This window comes from Drosophila obscura, unplaced genomic scaffold (assembly GCF_018151105.1).
Source record: "Drosophila obscura isolate BZ-5 IFL unplaced genomic scaffold, ASM1815110v1 contig_194, whole genome shotgun sequence".
Taxonomy (NCBI): domain Eukaryota; kingdom Metazoa; phylum Arthropoda; class Insecta; order Diptera; family Drosophilidae; genus Drosophila; species Drosophila obscura.
The window spans coordinates 966,939-985,849 of record NW_024542783.1 but is presented as its reverse complement, the minus strand read 5'-3'; the positions used below and the strand labels follow the sequence as shown (position 1 = coordinate 985,849).

Genomic DNA, 18,911 nt, shown 5'->3' with positions numbered 1-18,911 from the left:
AGATTAGAAAGATTAGAAATTATTAGAACGGGAACATGAATATTATGAAATGTGCAACGGTGTAATTTATAAAAAGCACAACGAAGAACTCTTATTTTGTGTATCAGAATCAATGATCGAAAGTGTTTTATGATGAAATGACGATGAAATGGGACATGTAGGTGTAGACTGTAACGAACCATGGTTCTAACCATGGATCGCCACAAACAGCGGAGTGTCAGCGCATCCACGCTGGTCGGAGACAATAATCAAACTGATATACACAGAGCCAACGAAACATGGCTCTAGACACTGTTTTCCACAAATAGTGGTGTGTGAGCACCTCCGGAAATAGTCTTAAGCAACGCACGCAATTACTAAAATTAATAACTCTCGATCAACAACTCTACCCATTCTTGTCCACACATCAATTGAAAAGAACCCACCTCTTGCATTATTTTGAAATCAGCAAAGACAGCACTTAAATCTCAGTCACCCACTTCTTTGCGATATTTCGCAACCACCCGGCCTCAAATTATAGACCCAAATTCAGATATCACCTTCCGCGATGCGGAGTTAGCAAAAAAAATCCTAACTGCAGACCGCACTTTCCGCGATGCAGTCTCAGCAAAACCATACTGACCCACTAACAATTGTAAACGAAGCACCCAGTTTCGACTCACTTACCACAATTATTGTCACCCAATCATAAGTTAGCAATAATTAATTATTTCCGGGTCAAAGACAGGTGCAATCGCCAGCTGCATAAAAGGGCCAAGATCGGCCAAAGAAATAGGCAGTCCATCAGCCCGAACATCAGAGGCTGTATAAGGCAGTCCATCAGCCCGAACCCAAGAGGCTGTACTAGGCAGTCCATCAGACACTGCACTAAGCAGTCACAAACTCAAGACACTACCCTGAGCAGTCCACCAGCCCACAGCACTTCTAGCAAGACCAGCAGGTCTCGAATTGTACACAAGTAAAACGAATAAAAATTTAATAATAACCAAAACCAACAGAAATTAGCGCGTCATCAATTCCCCCCACCTTGCCTACTACTCTTTCGGACGTTTCAAGGCCAGCCCCGAACCTGAAGTTCCAGTAGATCTACAAATTTCTTGATAGGACCCTGGACAGGCTGATGCATATCCCAGCCTAAAATAGTTATCTTACAAGTGGCGCCCGAACAGGGACTTTTGAGGCTTTAACTTTAAGGCGACTTTAAGGAAACTTTGAGAACACCTTAATAAGGAGCTTTGTGGAGTAAAGACCCACAGCCTCCGAAAGAGACTAGGCTAGCGAGGACAAATACCCGTGAAGCACAAAAACCCCGCCCACGAAAAACCCGGTCGCGAACAAGTAGTGCAGCAGCGCCGTACCTACGAGTGTCGAACGAAAGTGCTACAGTACAGAAGTAACACAAACAAAACGTAAGTCAGTGCCACTAACCACCGAAACACACCATGGAAGCCCACGAATATGGTCAACCCGACGAACCATACCACCATAACAATCCAGGGGTCACCACCAGCTGGATCTACAAACTCCGTCGGGACGAGCTGGAAGCCCTTGCCGAGGAATTCGGATTTGGCAACGAAGGAACGGTCGAGGAACGACGAAAGAGATTCGCCGCATTAGTCGCCGGAACACTCTCGCAGGACGCCTGGGTTCGACTAGGAGACCTTGAACGGCAATACGCCAAACCAGCAAGACGCTCCAGGTCGCCCATGCCCACCACTTCTGGGACATCTGACCAGCGGAAAACAAACCCAAAAATCGGGTTACAAGTCCCCACCGCGGCCGAATACAGCACACCTGGCCCACCACGCCTTGTAACGCCAGCCGATTTTCCTAGACCTCCAGTTACGGAGACCAGCCGCTCGCCCACACAGTGGATCGTACCAGCCATGGGCTCTTCCATAGAAGGACGCCATCACAGCCACACCGCCCACATCGCGGAACAGATTCGGAAATGGGGAATCAGGTTCGACGGACAGGACGACCCAGTTGCATTTCGGGAACTACTCGAAGAACGTGCGCTCTTAAATGGGGTGGACACAAATCAGCTTCCGCGGGCTATGACAGAGCTTCTAACCGATCGGGCTTCTCACCGGTCGCTGGTACCGCACCAGCCAACTGCAAGGCAGCTCATGGGCATATTCCCGAATTCGGCTTAAAAAGGTGGCATTACTGTATTAACTTTGAAAGTCCGAATCGCCCTAGGTGGCCACCGCGGACGCTAGCGGATTGAGCGCGGAATTGTTAAGTGAAAATTCCGTCAGCGGATTGGATAGTGATTTACTAAAATGCTTATTTTATTAACTTAACATGTATAATGTGTAGCAGTACTATCCCCTAATACTACTGTACATACATACAATACTAGCTATTAAGCCCACTGTAATTGTGCTCTCAGCTAGGGATGGGTCTCGATATTATATCGATACTTAACTGCGATATTTTAGTTCAAAACGATATTAATATTCAAAGTGATATTTGACGAAAATCGATATTTCTTACAATATATCGAACAATTTTTGTCGGCTCGGAGAAAAAAAGCACATTTTGCTTGGTGTTAGAATTGCCGAAGAAAAAAATCCACCCCCATGCTTACTTTGTACTGTGCACTTTCGATGGGTACCTTTCAGAATAATATAAAAGCAATCAACCCACTTCGAAATCGCCTAATGCCAGAAATATTGTCAAAATACATATTTCGCGAAAATTTGGAACGGAAGGACTGGACAAACTAACTTCTGAGTTTTACGTCTTAATTCGACTGCATATAGATGAAATCAGAGAAAAATGGATCTCATCTCATATTTTAGTTATTTTTTCTTGATCTTATATTTAGGTAGTGCGAACTAGCACTAACCATACAGTATATATGTAGATGTGCCAGTTCATACGAATGTGGCTCAGCTGAATGTTCTGTTCCTGTATACACTTATGGACAAAATAATAGGTGTGCTTTACTTTTCTTTTTAAAAATTTGATTTCCAATTAAAATCTTCTCTAATGTCAACCAATCAAGATTTTTTCAAAACTTATATTAATTTTCCTTAAACAAAAAGTAAAAACAGTTAAATTTACAACAAAATTATATATTTCCTTAAATCCTCCAATTTTGTCTGGATATAATAATAGGTGTACGAAGAAAAATGTTTAAATTAAATCGATATTTCACTATTTTAGGTCTTGCTTTAAATTAAATTGAGTATCTGGCAGCTAATACCCGGTATATCCGCCATTATTTTGCAGGACTTTCTCCATTCGTCTTGGCATGGAGGATATTAACCTGAGACAAGTTCCAATTGGAATGTTGTACCATGCTTTTTGGACAATATCCCAAAGTTGATTATTATTCTGACAAAAAGTCTTTCCGACCTCTCTTTTGAGTTCACCCCAGAGATTCTCGATGGGATTAAGTTCCGGGGATTGACTTGGCCACCCAAGAACATCCACACTTTTCTCTCGGAACCAATCCTTTACTACTTTACTTTACTTTACTTTACTTCGGGTCATTATCCTGCTGGAACTTCCATAAAACTTGGCATATTATCCTCGGCATATGGTAGCATCACCGTCTTCTATAGATCTTTGTATACGAATCTGTCCATTATTCCGTTAATACGATGAATCGGACCAACACCATACCACGCAAAAGCAGCCGCATACCATTAGGTTACCACCTCCATGTTTCACAGCTTTACATGTGTACCTGGGATCAAATTCTTTGCCTTTCGGACGACGAACATTCCTTTTGACATCATTTCCAAATAAATTTATCTTAGTTTCGTCACTACAGAGGATATTACGCCATTTTTTCTCACCCTCCGGTCCGCACCAGGTTCTACGATCTAGTGAACATTTTTTCGCCATCTGTAAATTTGCCGACCGATGCGAAGGAACCTTGCGAGCAATCCTACCCTGGTAGGTTTCCTATTGCCAATCGTCGCCGAACGGTCCGTGATGACATGAACAGGTCGCGTTTTACCAACTGAACCATACGATCGTCGGTCCTAAAAGATAATTTTCACCTATTTTTCCCGGTTTTAAGGCATTGGTTACGAAGTTTTGAGATCGTTTTATTAACCTGGCCATGGATTTATGGATTTTTCCTTCATCTCGTCGAATGAGCCTTCTCTCCTCCGCACTGCAGTGACGCCCTCAGCCCATCTATTACAATTTTAATGACTGTTAAGTCCCAATTTAGTTAAATATTCCTAATACCTTACCTTCTGAAACCAAATAGTTATCTTGATAAACTACATTTTAATGTTTTGCTTCATACACCTATTTAATTGACCAGCCGAATTTGCCGTCTAATAGCCATATGACATTAGACTTAGACAATTTTTCTGCGTAGAGAGGGATAGCATGAGAGACAGAATGGAACATTAGTCCAGCTAGTCAGTTAGCTAAGTCTAATGTCATATGGCTATTAGCCAATCCGAAAGCTAATTAAATCCGGGAATTTCCCCAATTCCCACCGAAACAGTGTGATCATATTAAAAAAGGATAGTTTCCTTATAAAATGTTATGTCTATATCGATTTAAACCGATATCTCAAAAAAAAAACAACTTTACACCTATTATATTGTCCATAAGTGTATATACTGTATGGTTTATAGCACTATTATACTTTTATACACATGCTAAAAAAAACTAATTTAAGCCTAGTACTCAGACGCGCTAAATTTTCAGTCGACCGAAAGTGCTATATATTCCGCTCGGTTCCTAGTGTGACCTAAGTTGGCAAAATGTATGCTCTACGGTTATACTGTTTGGTGTTTGTTAGAATTTCAAATGTTTTGCTAAAGTAAGCAGAAATGTCTTATTTGTGGGCGCTGTGGCGCTGGAGGGCGATAATTCACACGGCACTATTGAATAAATCCGATCCTGCAGGAAAGATATGCAATCAACATGGTTTTAATCTCCTTTTTAAAGATTAAAATGAGTACCGGGTATAAAATTAATAAATAATAATATCCATACAATCGGTATTCATTCGACTCCCTAATTAAATTTAATTTATCTTTATTATTGCACTTCCATATTTAATGTGTGTGTGTTGTGTGTGTTTTTGTGTCATGTCATTAGACGACGGAAATTGAAAATTTTCAATGTTCCGATCGAGATGGGAAAATACCATCGGTTGCTTTTCTAGTATGTATCGAATGGCTTTTTCTCGGAACTGAGTACCGGTCTGCGAAACGCCTGCTGCGAAATTTTCGGTCGACCGAAAGAGGGATGATTTCTTATCGGTTTCATACGAATATCATCCCTGATTTCGGTCGACGGAAAATTTAGCGCGTCTGAGTACTAGGCTTTAACAACAAAAATATATAGCTCATTAATACCGATTTTATCGATATTCAAGGCGATATGACGATATTAATTACGATATGATATCTTCGATATGATATTCTATGTGATATCTTGTTTTATATCATTATCGATATTTGCTTGACGATAGCCAACCCTACTCTCAGCACCATCACAAATAGAGACACTCTCAATGTAGAGAGAGCGCAAAGAATAAGAAGGAGACAAGAAAAGAATAAAATGAAGAGCAAGATCAGTTTTGGATCGAGCAGAGACGAGAAAGCCCGCGTTGTCAACTGGTTCAGAAGCCCACTAAAGTTAAAACTCCCACTCAACTAAAAGCTACTGACTAAAACTATAAAAATGGATGGTCTCGACATCAACAACTATACACTTTTCGGATTTAAGGCTTGGTGTGCTCGATTAAATCTGCCCACGGAGGGTAGTAAGGCCAGCTTGTTCGCAATGCTGAATGAAATTCTTGCATTTGATCGTGGACCTGGACCAATAATCGACAATAAAGGCGCAGTTCCAAACACACAAAGAAAATAACGAAATCAACTACGCATTAAAAGGTATTGGCGAAATTTCTGGAGACTCTGACAACGGCGCTGTACCCACAGCATCAGCTAAACCATTATCAGACAAGGACGGATATACTGACCTGTTCGTTGATTTCGGCGCACACAACGAAACGTTGAGGAAGGAAGAATTGCCGATGGAATTAGTAGTGAAGACCAAAAAAGATGTCAGCTCCAGCCCAACTCCGATAAATAGTACTTTTGCAACACTAGAATAAACCATCGAAAACCTGCAATACGAAAACGAACAGCTGTGCAAAAAAAAGGTGTCCCATTTAATGTAATAAAAGAATGCGTTCCTGAGTTCAATGGCGAAGGTAATATTGATGTTTGGCTAACCTGCATAAAAAATGTTCAAGCCATTTTCAAATTTGAAGATGACATTATGCGCTCACTCATTTGTGCACGCATTAAAGGCAAAGCCAGTGCTTGCAAACAATTCGCCTCTCTCCTCGAGCATTGATCAAATTCTACATAAACTTCGAGTCATGTTTGGAAACAAAGACAACATTCTGGAAACTCGTCGCAAGTTTGAGCAACGAAAATGGATATATGATGAAAAGTTTGTGGGGAACTATCATGAAAATTTGCTACTTGCCAAAGATCTAAATATGAACAAACCATACAATACCTGATTGATGGAATCCCGGATCAACAGTTACGCAATCAAGCCTTTCTTCAATGTTTTGTCTCGGCAGAGGCTGTGATTATGGCATTCCAGCACCTGAACAGACCTCGTCCACCACCCACTAAGATGAGCCCTTTCTTGATGAACGTTAAGAAGTACACAGGAACTATGTCAGATGTAAGCCAAAAGGGACCACCACTACTTCGTACGCCCAGATGGAGCTTGCTATGCCTGTAGTCAATACGGGCATGTGGCCAGAGATTGCAAGCTGTATAAAAAGAACATCAAAGAAACTAAAAATGAAACTGAAATGATATTATAATATAAAATTTCCTCATTGTTATGACAAAGTATATTACATAGAGTGCCTCCTAGACTCTGGAAGTCCGATCTCATTTCTTAAACAATCAATAGTTCCTGAAGGACTTAAAATTCGTTACACTGAAGATCATGAAGATTATGTTGGAATAAATAATAGTAAATTAGTCATTTTTTGAAAAATATTTTGTAACATTATAACTTCAAATATATCTGTTAATATTGAAGCTATGGTCGTGAACAACGAGTCTACTAGGTACAACATGGTACTAGGTAGAGATACTTAGAGCTATGCAATTTACAATTGATTTCAGTGAACGATATTAAGACCAGATTGATCGACATAAAAGGGTATGATAACTGTGTACAGCCTGTAAGGGAAGGCATCACAAAAAACAACATAAAGTATAAGACAATGTAAAGTCTCAACAATAGAGTCAAAAGTACATCCAAAAGTGAAGCAAAAAAGTCAATGTAGTGAACTATCACAAAGTTAAATCAAATAATAAAATTAATATTACAAATTCAAAGCCAAAAGTAGCGAAATCCTATTAAAAACAAGGTACATATACAAGGCAATGAAAACGTAAACATCAACGTAGAGCGAGCCAAATCATTTTGATAAAGAAATGTTAGCCATCAATGTTGTGCAAGAGCGAAACGGTAATTTCAAGGTCGGGAAGAAATTAATTATAAATTAAGAGAACAATTCGAACGAAGAACAATATTTGCTAGCCAATGGATTGCTAGAACCCAAAGTAAAAACTGTAATGAAAATCACGGTTGAGAGTGATAAACCATTCAATTGTACACCGCGAAGATTATCATATATGGAAAAAACAGAAGTACAAAAGATTCTAGATGAAAACCTAGAACTAGGTTATATACGTCCTAACGAATCAGAGTTCGTGTCACTAATAGTTCTAATTAAAAAGAAGACTGGCGAGCTTAGATTATGAGTAGTGTATCGTAGGCTGAACAGAGTACCTATAAAAGACAACTATCCAATCCCTCAGATAGATGATCTGTTAGAAAGGTCAGCGAACATGAAGTTATTTTCCAAGCTAGATCTAAAAAATGGGTTTCATCATGTATTCATGCATGAGGATTCCAACAAATATACCTCGTTTACAACGCCTTTAGGACAATTTGAATACACCAGAATGCCATTTGGTCTAAAGAATGCATCTCCTACGTTTCAAGGATACATAAATAAAATTTGTTCTAATATTGTCAAAGATGGTAGAGTAATTATTTACTTAGATGACATATTAATTGCTTCAGAAAATATTAACACTCACTTTGAGATACTTAAGGAAGTTTTTAAAAGAGTATTAGACAACAGTTTAAATTTTCGACTAGATAAATGCGAATTTTTGAAATCGTCTGTAAATTTTCTAGGCTATACAGTAACAGGAAATGGCATTTGTGCAAATGAGATGGGCATAGACGCCATAAGTAGTTTCCCAGTACCCAAAAAAGTGCACGAAATTCAAAGCTTCATTGGTCTATGTTCTTACTTTAGGAGGTTCATCAAAGATTTCGCAACAATAGCAAAGCCATTATATGATGCAACAAGAAAGAATCAAAAAATTTGAGTTTAGAGAAGTAGAGGTAGAAGCATTTCAAACGTTAAAAAATAAGCTGATTGAAACTCCGATTTTAGCAATTTACAATCCGCACGACGAAACCGAGCTGCACTGCGATGCAAAAGTAAATAAAAGTCAAAGATTAGAAAGATTAGAAATTATTAGAACGGGAACATGAATATTATGAAATGTGCAACGGTGTAATTTATAAAAAGCACAACGAAGAACTCTTATTTTGTGTATCAGAATCAATGATCGAAAGTGTTTTATGATGAAATGACGATGAAATGGGACATGTAGGTGTAGACTGTAACGAACCATGGTTCTAACCATGGATCGCCACAAACAGCGGAGTGTCAGCGCATCCACGCTGGTCGGAGACAATAATCAAACTGATATACACAGAGCCAACGAAACATGGCTCTAGACACTGTTTTCCACAAATAGTGGTGTGTGAGCACCTCCGGAAATAGTCTTAAGCAACGCACGCAATTACTAAAATTAATAACTCTCGATCAACAACTCTACCCATTCTTGTCCACACATCAATTGAAAAGAACCCACCTCTTGCATTATTTTGAAATCAGCAAAGACAGCACTTAAATCTCAGTCACCCACTTCTTTGCGATATTTTGCAACCACCCGGCCTCAAATTATCGCCCAAATTCAGATATCACCTTCCGCGATGCGGAGTTAGCAAAAAAAATCCTAACTGCAGACCGCACTTTCCGCGATGCAGTTTCAGCAAAACCACACTGACCCACTAACAATTGTCAACGAAGCACGCAGTTTCGACTCACTTACCACAATTATTGTCACCCAATCATAAGTTAGCAATAATTAATTATTTCCGGGTCAAAGACAGGTGCAATCGTCAGCTGCATAAAAGGGCCAAGATCGGCCAAAGAAACAGGCAGTCCATCAGCCCGAACATCAGAGGCTGTATAAGGCAGTCCATCAGCCCGAACCCAAGAGGCTGTACTAGGCAGTCCATCAGACACTGCACTAGGCAGTCACAAACTCAAGACACTACCCTGAGCAGTCCACCAGCCCACAGCACTTCTAGCAAGACCAGCAGGTCTCGAATTGTACACAAGTAAAACGAATAAAAATTTAATAATAACCAAAACCAACAGAAATTAGCGCGTCATCAATTCCCCCCATCTTGCCTACTACTGTTTCGGACGTTTCAAGGCCAGCCCCGAACCTGAAGTTCCAGTAGATCTAAAAATTTCTTGATAGGACCCTGGACAGGCTGATGCATATCCCAGCCTAAAATAGGAATCTTACAAGTGGCGCCGGAACAGGGACTTTTGAGGCTTTAACTTTAAGGCGACTTTAAGGAAACTTTGAGAACACCTTAATAAGGAGCTTTGTGGAGTAAAGACCCACGGCCTCCGAAAGAGACTAGGCTAGCGAGGACAAATACCCGTGAAGCACAAAAACCCCGCCCACGAAAAATCCGGTCGCGAACAAGTAGTGCCGCAGCGCCGTACCTACGAGTGTCGAACGAAAGTGCTACAGTACAGAAGTAACACAAACAAAACGTAAGTCAGTGCCACTAACCACCGAAACACACCATGGAAGCCCACGAATATGGTCAACCCGACGAACCATACCACCATACCAATCCAGGGGTCACCACCAGCTGGATCTCTAAACTCCTTTGGGACGAGCTGGAAGCCCTTGCCGAGGAATTCGGATTTGGCAACGAAGGAACGGTCGAGGAACGACGAAAGAGATTCGCCGCATTAGTCGCCAGAACACTCTCGCAGGACGCCTGGGTTCGACTAGGAGACCTTGAACGGCAATACGCCAAACCAGCAAGACGCTCCAGGTCGCCCATGCCCACCACTTCTGGGACATCTGACCAGCGGAAAACAGACCCAAAAATCGGGTTGCAAGTCCCCACCGCGGCCGAATACAGCACACCTGGCCCACCACGCCTTGTAACGCCAGCCGATTTGCCTAGACCTCCAGTTACGGAGACCAGCCGCTCACCCACACAGTGGATCGTACCAGCCATGGACTCTTCCATAGATGTACGCCATCACAGCCACACCGCCAACATCGCGGAACAGATTCGGAAATGGGGAATCAGGTTCGACGGACAGGACGACCAAGTTGCATTTCGGGAACTACTCGAAGAACGTGCGCTCTTAAATGGGGTGGACACAAATCAGCTTCCGCGGCCTATGACAGAGCTTCTCACCGATCGGGCCAGTCGCTGGTACCGCACCAGCCAACTGCAAGGCAGCTCATGGGCATATTTCCGCCAAGAATTATTGACGTTCTTCTTGCCGCCACGGTATTTTGAACAATTGGAAGACCAGATCCGGGCCCGCAAGCAAGCGGTATGGGAGTCGTTCAAAGATTACCTCATCGAGATACGTCTACTCATGCACCACGCCAGGTACGACGCAGTCAAAGAACTGAACAAGATCTACGACAACGCCCTGCCAGCATACTAGATGTACATGCGCCGACACGAACTCCAAAGCTTGGCAAAGCTCACACTGTTGGCCACAGAGTTCGAGCGTATCCAAGAGCGGACCATCCCGACCACTTTTGCACCCCCGCGGAATACACCAAGATACGCAAGGCCGGCACTAGGACAGAGGAATTGCGACTTGCACCAGACGCCATTTCTGAGTCCGCATTGGGAATCGAAAGACACACTAGGGAGACCGCCATCTGATCTAAACAGTACGACAAATCCCGATATAGCACATCGCACCATCACGACCCTCATCGGCAACCCACGCGCAGCCTGTCGCCGGTGTGGTGAAGCCGGGCATGCAGCATATGACTGCCAAAACCCTTCGATCCTATTCTGCTGGGAATGTGGCAAACGCGGCACACGAACCGTCTATTGCTGCTGCCAAAGCACGTCGGAAAATGACTCGCGTCCTCGACTGACATGGGATCAGCCGGGAACGACATCTCCCCCCACCCACGCATAAAAGCCCCGCTACACATGAAGGAGAATGGCTACGGATAGTGGCAATGGTGCCACAATCGACACCGGGGCATCCAGAAGTTTCATCAGCGCAAACCTCGCCCGACAACTATACAACAACACGAACCTGCAAGATGCATGCGTCCGCATACGCCTGGCCGATGTCTCCGTCAGAGAGATCTCACAAGTTCTACTAGGGCGCACATCAAGCTGGATCAACGAGAGGTTCAAGTCTCGCTCCTGGTCCTGCCAAACATGTTGGGATAAGTTATTGTCGGCATGGACTTTCTAGGTGCCACCGAAACGACGATCCAATGCGGCAGCACACTGCTAAAGCTACGAGACCATCGCGCCATGCCCACTGAACCCGTGCTTACTACCATCCACGTACAAGACGCCAAACCCCGATACCAGAAACCCCAACAAATCGCAATTAACCCACCACGAACGAACCACAACGAACACGGCACCCAATAAAGCAACGCAGCACTTGACACCCAAACCAATCGCAACGAATACGAAGCAACGGCACACTGCGGAACACGAATCCAAGGTCAACACCAGAAAACCGCAATCAAGCAATCGGGAAAACGAGTCCCACGGTCACTACGGAGCAACCGCGTCCTAGGCCAACAACAGGGAACACGCATCCCAAACAAAACACGAGGATCTCACACACGAGACAAACACCCTTGAACCCGGCGCTCGACACAGGAAGCCCAGGTCCAAGACAAGCAACAGAGCAAGCCCGCACAGAATCCGCAACGGAAGAATTGAACACACGGACACCCTCAAAGCCGACCACAAGCATCGAACAAGGACAACGGCAACCACCATCCGACAACCCAGCAACACGGGAAACAGCCACGCTAACCCCACGCTAGTCGGGGCCCAGAATTGATCTGATATCCTCAGATCCCCTCAACGAGGGCCCGGAAACCAGGACGATGCCCCCACGATTCACCGCCCGCCGCCCTGCCGTATCCACGGCCGACGCCACACCGATCCTCGCCAACACAATGGAGTTCCTTCCGCGTTTTGACATGATTCTTAGCGCCATGCAACGAGCCATGCCTAGAGCCTTGTCCGAGATCTTCGTCGCCCACACAAGTCGTTGGTGCGATACCAGAGGCGTCATCGCGACTCACCTGTTCACGTACCAGTCTGGCTACAAGTCTAGTACAACACGAGTACTACACCCGGCATACCAAAACATCGTACCCATGGTCGACACCACCCCGATCATCGCCCACATAAGCTATTACGACCGGAGGATTGAACCGTCCAGCACATTCGACAGACCCATCATGCCGAAAGACCCGAATCAAACCTTTGACCCCGGAGCCACCACGAACCATGGTTCTAGCCATGGCTCGTCACAAACGGCGGAGTGTCAACGGATCTACGCAGTTCGGGAACCATAATCAAACTGATATACACAGAGCCGACGAACCACGGTTCTCCACAAATAGCAAATGTGCGTCAGCACATCCGGAAAATAAAATAGTTTTAAGCAACGCACGCAATTACTAAAATTAAGAACTCTCGATCAGCGAAACACACAGCACGAAATTTTCGGTCACCCACTTCTTGGCGATATGTCGCAACCACTCGGCCTCGAAACATTGACCCAAATTCAGATATCACCTTTCCCAACTGCAGCCCGCACCTACTGCGATGCAGCCTCAGAAAACACTCTCAGCAAAAACACACTGACCCACTAAGCAATTGTCAACGAAGCACCAAGCTTCGACCCACTTACAACGCCCCAAAATTATTGTCACCAATAATCAAAGTTAGCAATAAGCAATTATTTCCGGGTCTCAGATCGCCAGCTGCATAAAAGGGCCAAGATCGGCCGAAAGAAGAGGCAGTCCATCAGCCCGAACACAAGACACTGCACTAGGCACTCCATCAGCCCGAACACAATACACTGCACTAGGCAGTCCCTCAGTCACACACCCAAGACACTGCACTGGGCAGTACATCAGACCGAAAACAAAAGAGGCCAAGAACACAAGACACTGCACTAGGCAGTCACAAACGTAAAACACCACACTACGCAGTCCACCAGCGCACCATACAACTACAAGCCAGAGTAGCAACATAAAAGAACTAAGTGAATAAAAAAAAAACTGAATAAAACCAAGAACCAACAAAACAAAAACTCTCGCGTCATCATTTCTCCCTTGCCTACTACATTTTCAAGCCAGCCCGACACCTGAAGTCACCTACAATCTACAAATTTTCTTGTAGCGGACCCTGGACAGACTGATGCATACCTAAGCCTGAGATAGGACCTCACACTTTCCAAAAATAACATACAATTTTTCCAAATGTTTTCAATTGGCTTTTATTTAGCCCAAAATATAATTCCAAAACTGGTTCCAAACTAATTTCTTTAGTAATTACACTTTTCTTGATGAACGATATGGTACTGCCAGAGTCTATGAGGCACGCTGAAATTAATGGTGTTATAACATTGTTGCAAAAGAAAATCTTACATAATTGTTGTATGTTACGCTCTTTCTCTCCGGGCATTATCCGACCAGATGTCGAAATGCTCCACAGGCGTAGCAGGATCCGGGCTCCCTTTTTGGTTTGAGGCAGTCCTTGGCGAACCTCGCAAGTTGCAGTTGGCGCAACGTAGGTCCTTGGTCGCCGAAGAATTTGCCAGGTCCCGTGATGGTGTGGCATGCTGCATACGCTTCGGAAGGCGAATCTCCGAAAAAGCACGTAAAATTTGCTTCTGATCGGAGAAGCACTGAATGCGAGCCTGATCTCGCAAGCCCGAAGCCGGAATTCCCTCGATTATCTTCTCTTTCAATTGTTTTTTATCTATTTTGATGTTCCTAGCCAACATCATTTTTTCCTCGAAGTATGTGGCAAAATTTTCTCCATTGGCGCTTATGGAACCTGTCTCTGAGTTCTCCTTTGGTGATAGTTTCCCCGAATGCCACGATCAATTGCTCGCACAGGTGATCAGCTGATTTCACGATGCGCGAGGAATCTGCATGGAGCCAGCGCTGAGCGTTTCCTGTGATCTTGGCAATCAGCAGCATTCGTTTGGTAATATTGTCCAGTTTGTAAATTTTGGGAAATGTTCTCCATCCGTATGACCCAGTTCTTGGCGCACTGTGACCCATCGTATTCCATAGTCACTTCCTTTGCTAACGTAAGGGATGCTGTCGGAGATCCCCATATGTTGTTTACATTTGTGTCTTGACTTTTGGCAACACCGTCTGAGCTGTCGTCTTTTTCATCACTGCTGTCAGGGGTGCTATTAACATTGGTACTGTTAACGCAAACGGTGCTGTTGACTGTGGCGCTGTTAACTGTAGCACTGTTATAATTGTCGCTGTTAACTGCGTCGTTGTCTTCGTTGATGACGTCATTGGATTGGCCGACGTGAATGATCTTGTTTACTTCGTCATGGATTTGCCGCAGCATGGTTTTTCCTGTTTCAATCTCTGCGCGCAATTTCATCAGAGCGTCGTACTCGGCTTCCACCGTGCTCAACTGTTCCATGCTTGGAGTGTTTTTCTCCTGCATGCCTAGAGTTGATTTTGCTGCCTCTTCCTCGACCGACGATGCCAAGGTTGGTGCTTCGCCTGCCGCATGCTGATGTTCCATTCGGTCGATCGAACCTTCTGGTGGATCGCCGCATGCGTTTGGTGAGATTGCGCTTACGCGTGCGATCAGTTCGGCTTTGGGACCTTGAGTTGGTAGCCCGAGTCCAGCCAGCCATCTCTTTAGTTGCGCTGACGAGAATTGATTTTGATCGATGTCGCACATTGTGAGTAAGACCCACTAGTGAGATTGAAGAGATAAAACACGGCTATGCACTTTTTCTTTTACTCTTCTTCGACGAACACGTCTTTTCTTCTTTAATCCCTCTTTTCGATTGCCGTCGCGTCGATCTTTTTTCTTAAGAGACCTTACATTCGGTATTTCTTCAGTGTGACCTTATATATAGGGGTTATTTACATACGATAGGTCTGCCGTATTGGCAGTGGGTTAATATACATAGGGGCTGATAGGGGTTATCCTAACACAACTTTTAGCAGTGTGCGAGCGAGAAAGAGAATGAGTAGCTCTCTGGCTGAAGTAGACAGGGGAAGCAACTGAAAATTAATTTCTTCATTCTGGCTATAATTATGATCCGATCCGATCCGGCAATCTGGTAGAAATAGTCATTCTCTACGATACTGCGTTCTTAGTCTTATTGTATCTTTAAAATTGTGCCTGCCACAGATTTTCGTCTTTTATGGTGGCGGAAGGGGGCGGGGCGAAATTTTGAAATACACTTGTAGCAGTGTGATATCACATGAGTCTGGAAACAACATTTTGTTGCTCTAGTTCGTATAGTCTCTGAGATCTACACGCTCATCAAGACGGACAGACGGACGGACGGACAAAAGTACGGACAGACGGACATGGCTAGATCGACTCGGCTATTGATGCTGATCGAGCACATATGTACTTTATGGGGTCGGCAACGTTTCCTTCTCTGCGTTGCACACATCCACTTGTACCACATATACAATATACCCCTTAACTCTTTTTTGAGTAAGGGCATAACTATCTGAATATCTATAGATTTTAATTTTTTGTATCTAAGTAAATCCAAAAGTATTTCTGTCTTAACAAAATTATAATGTAGGTCTTTATTAATTTTTAAACTAAAAATTCTATACATTTTCTAGGCATCTTAATTCGGAACATGGATTGGATGACCGGTCAACTGCTCAAGCTCGTGTACAAATGCAAGTTGTTTCTCAATTGGAGTCTCACCTTCAAAAAGAAAGAGATCGCTTGCAAGCTATGATGCACCACTTGTATCTTTCTAAGCAACTTTTATCGCCGACAAAGTCGGATCGAAAGGTATTTACTGAGATCCCAATTACTTCATAATTCCATATTTTTTTATTCGAATGAGCGTCGCGAACTATCAGATATTTATATTCATACTAGTGCACCCGGTGAACGTTGTTTTGCCCCATTTTAGCGCCTTCAGGTAAACTCCAGATTGCTTTTAAAAAAATATTTCAAATTTCAATATTATCCGCTATGTTACAGTTTTCGTAAAATTTTGCGATTATGATTTTGGAACAATTCGTGCAAATTGAAATTGTGTGCGCTCCAGCTATCGTACTTTTTTTCTATCGATAGTGTTTCATTCCCAAATTGCTCTGCTATATTTGTCTTGAAAAAATCATTGATTGCTTTGGAAATGGAAATATATTAGATAAATATGCCATTGTTTTGGCCATCGCATTATATTATACCAAAGCTAAACAAAAAATCTGTGAATTAAGAACAGAAGACATTTTTCCCCTGTCCGACGAGGACTGTGGCGATCTCTTCGGCGGTCAAGAGCGCGCTGCCTAACGCCCGTAGGAGTAGGCTCTTTGCAGGCTCTTTGCACATCTGCCTCCCATAGTCCTCCTTGGAAAGCCAATAAAAAAGAGTCAGTAGTCAAGTCTGATACAAGTTCCAAGTGAACCGCTTTATAGGACTTGTATGGGGGCCTTTCTCAAATTTTCAATGTCGTCTAGACCGGTCCACAAAAATCAACGCCGCAAATTAAAATGCTGTCAGCCAAACTGGATATGTGCTCACCCCTTTTAACATTGAAGATATATCTAGCTACATTATTGTATGCTACCTTTACTCGGTGCTGAGATGCACTATCACAATTTCCAAAAATTTCAATATCATAACACAGCGTGGGTATTAGATATGTTTTGGCTATCAAGAGTCTGAGGTGTTTTGGCAAAAATTGCTGAGTCAAGGAAAGTAGTCTTATTATACCATACGTTTTACCGGCTGCCTTGGTTACTTGGTCACTCCAGGACAATGTCTTGTTTATGGTGATACCAAGACTAACAGCCTGATCCACATATTCAATTGGCGTGTTATTTATTGATAATTTTGGCAGATTTTCCGTGCTGAGCAACCTTTTGTATATAATAATACATTTAGATTTGAAAGGGTTTAGCGACAATCCATTACAGTTGGCCCATTTACTAACGTTCGACAGTTCAACATTACACAAAAATACACACTCATTTATTCTGCTTAACGGACAACTAACATATATTTGGACATCATCGGCATACATATGAAATTTACACTTGGATAACGAACCAGGGAGATCATTTACGTATAAGGTGAAGAGGAGTGGACCAAGGGTTAAAGCTTGGGGTACTCCGCGTCTCACAGGTAAAAATGTTGATATTTCAGTGTCAGTTATCACAGCTTAGCTTCTTCCATGCAGATAGGTCGATATTAGTTTTACTGCAGTGTTAGAAAAATTAAAGAATTTGTTTAACTTAGTAAAAAGCTTTACTAAAGTCCAAGAGTGTCAGAAATGTAACCTTACTATCGTCAAGTTCCTCTCTAATGTTTTCTGTCACATTTAAAATGGCAGTAGTACAGCTTCGGAATGTACGGAAGCCGGATTGTTTATTGCACAATAACGAATGTTGTACTAGGTAGTTATTGATTTGTTGCGCCATGAGAGTTTCGAGTACCTTTGATAGGTAGGGCAGGATAGATATTGGCCTGTAGTCATTATTTGTTTTTGGTACTGGAATTACTTTGGCCAGTTTCCAAATGGGAAATTTGATGTTGCAGTGTTGCATATATGAGTTACATGATTGATTATCCTAGGCAAAATCATTGTAATAAATTTTGGATGCTGATTATCCATGCCAACAGCATTTGACTTAATTTTAAGGACGGAACTCAGGACATCACAGGGAGTTACGCACATAAACCTAAAGTTATTATCACAGTCGGTACTTGTTACGGCGTCAATGTAAGGTTTTGTCATGACATCAGGTACGGTCGATTGCACAAATTTTCTGTTCAGTTCGTTGGCATCAGCAGTAATTTTAGGGGAAGCTTTCAGGTTTCCTATGCCAAGTTTTTTAAGCTCACCCCATCTTTGCTTTGTTTATATTGCGTTGCTGAAATTTTCAGCGTAATGGTGACTTTTTTCAGTTGAGATCATTTTTTTTACTGTCCGTCGTAAAATTTTAAACTGCTGGTAATTCTCAGGAGTCTTTTATCTCTTCCACTTAGAATATGCAATATTACGTTCCTTTATTTTACAAGCAATATCTCGATTGGACCAAGGTTTTTGGCTAGCTTTAAGGGTTTTTTTTTTAAAGGTACATGCCTATCATACAGTGCGTCAATGTACGCTGTGAGTTCCTAGCTCAGGCTGAGGTATGCATCAGTCTGTCCAGGGTCCGCTACAAGAAAATTTGTAGATTGTAGGTGACTTCAGGTGTCGGGCTGGCTTGAAAATGTAGTAGGCAAGGGAGAAATGATGACGCGAGAGTTTTTGTTTTGTTGGTTCTTGGTTTTATTCAGTTTTTTTTTTATTCACTTAGTTCTTTTATGTTGCTACTCTGGCTTGTAGTTGTATGGTGCGCTGGTGGACTGCGTAGTGTGGTGTTTTACGTTTGTGACTGCCTAGTGCAGTGTCTTGTGTTCTTGGCCTCTTTTGTTTTCGGTCT

General features: G+C 42.9%; 1 protein-coding gene across 20 annotated transcripts in view; it reads left to right on the top strand.

The window, feature by feature from the left end:
• Positions 1-18,911, top strand: part of LOC111075397 (forkhead box protein P1) — a 345,608-nt gene that overhangs the window by 40,509 nt on the left and 286,188 nt on the right. For all 20 annotated transcript variants that reach the window (XR_005967931.1, XR_005967933.1, XR_005967935.1 and 17 more), the window contains exon 2: positions 16,089-16,266. Coding sequence is in view for 15 of the 20 variants with exons in the window: in XM_041593682.1 (XP_041449616.1) it covers positions 16,089-16,266 (178 nt within the window). In the remaining 5 variants the exon portion in view is untranslated. The remainder of the gene's footprint in view (positions 1-16,088; positions 16,267-18,911) is intronic.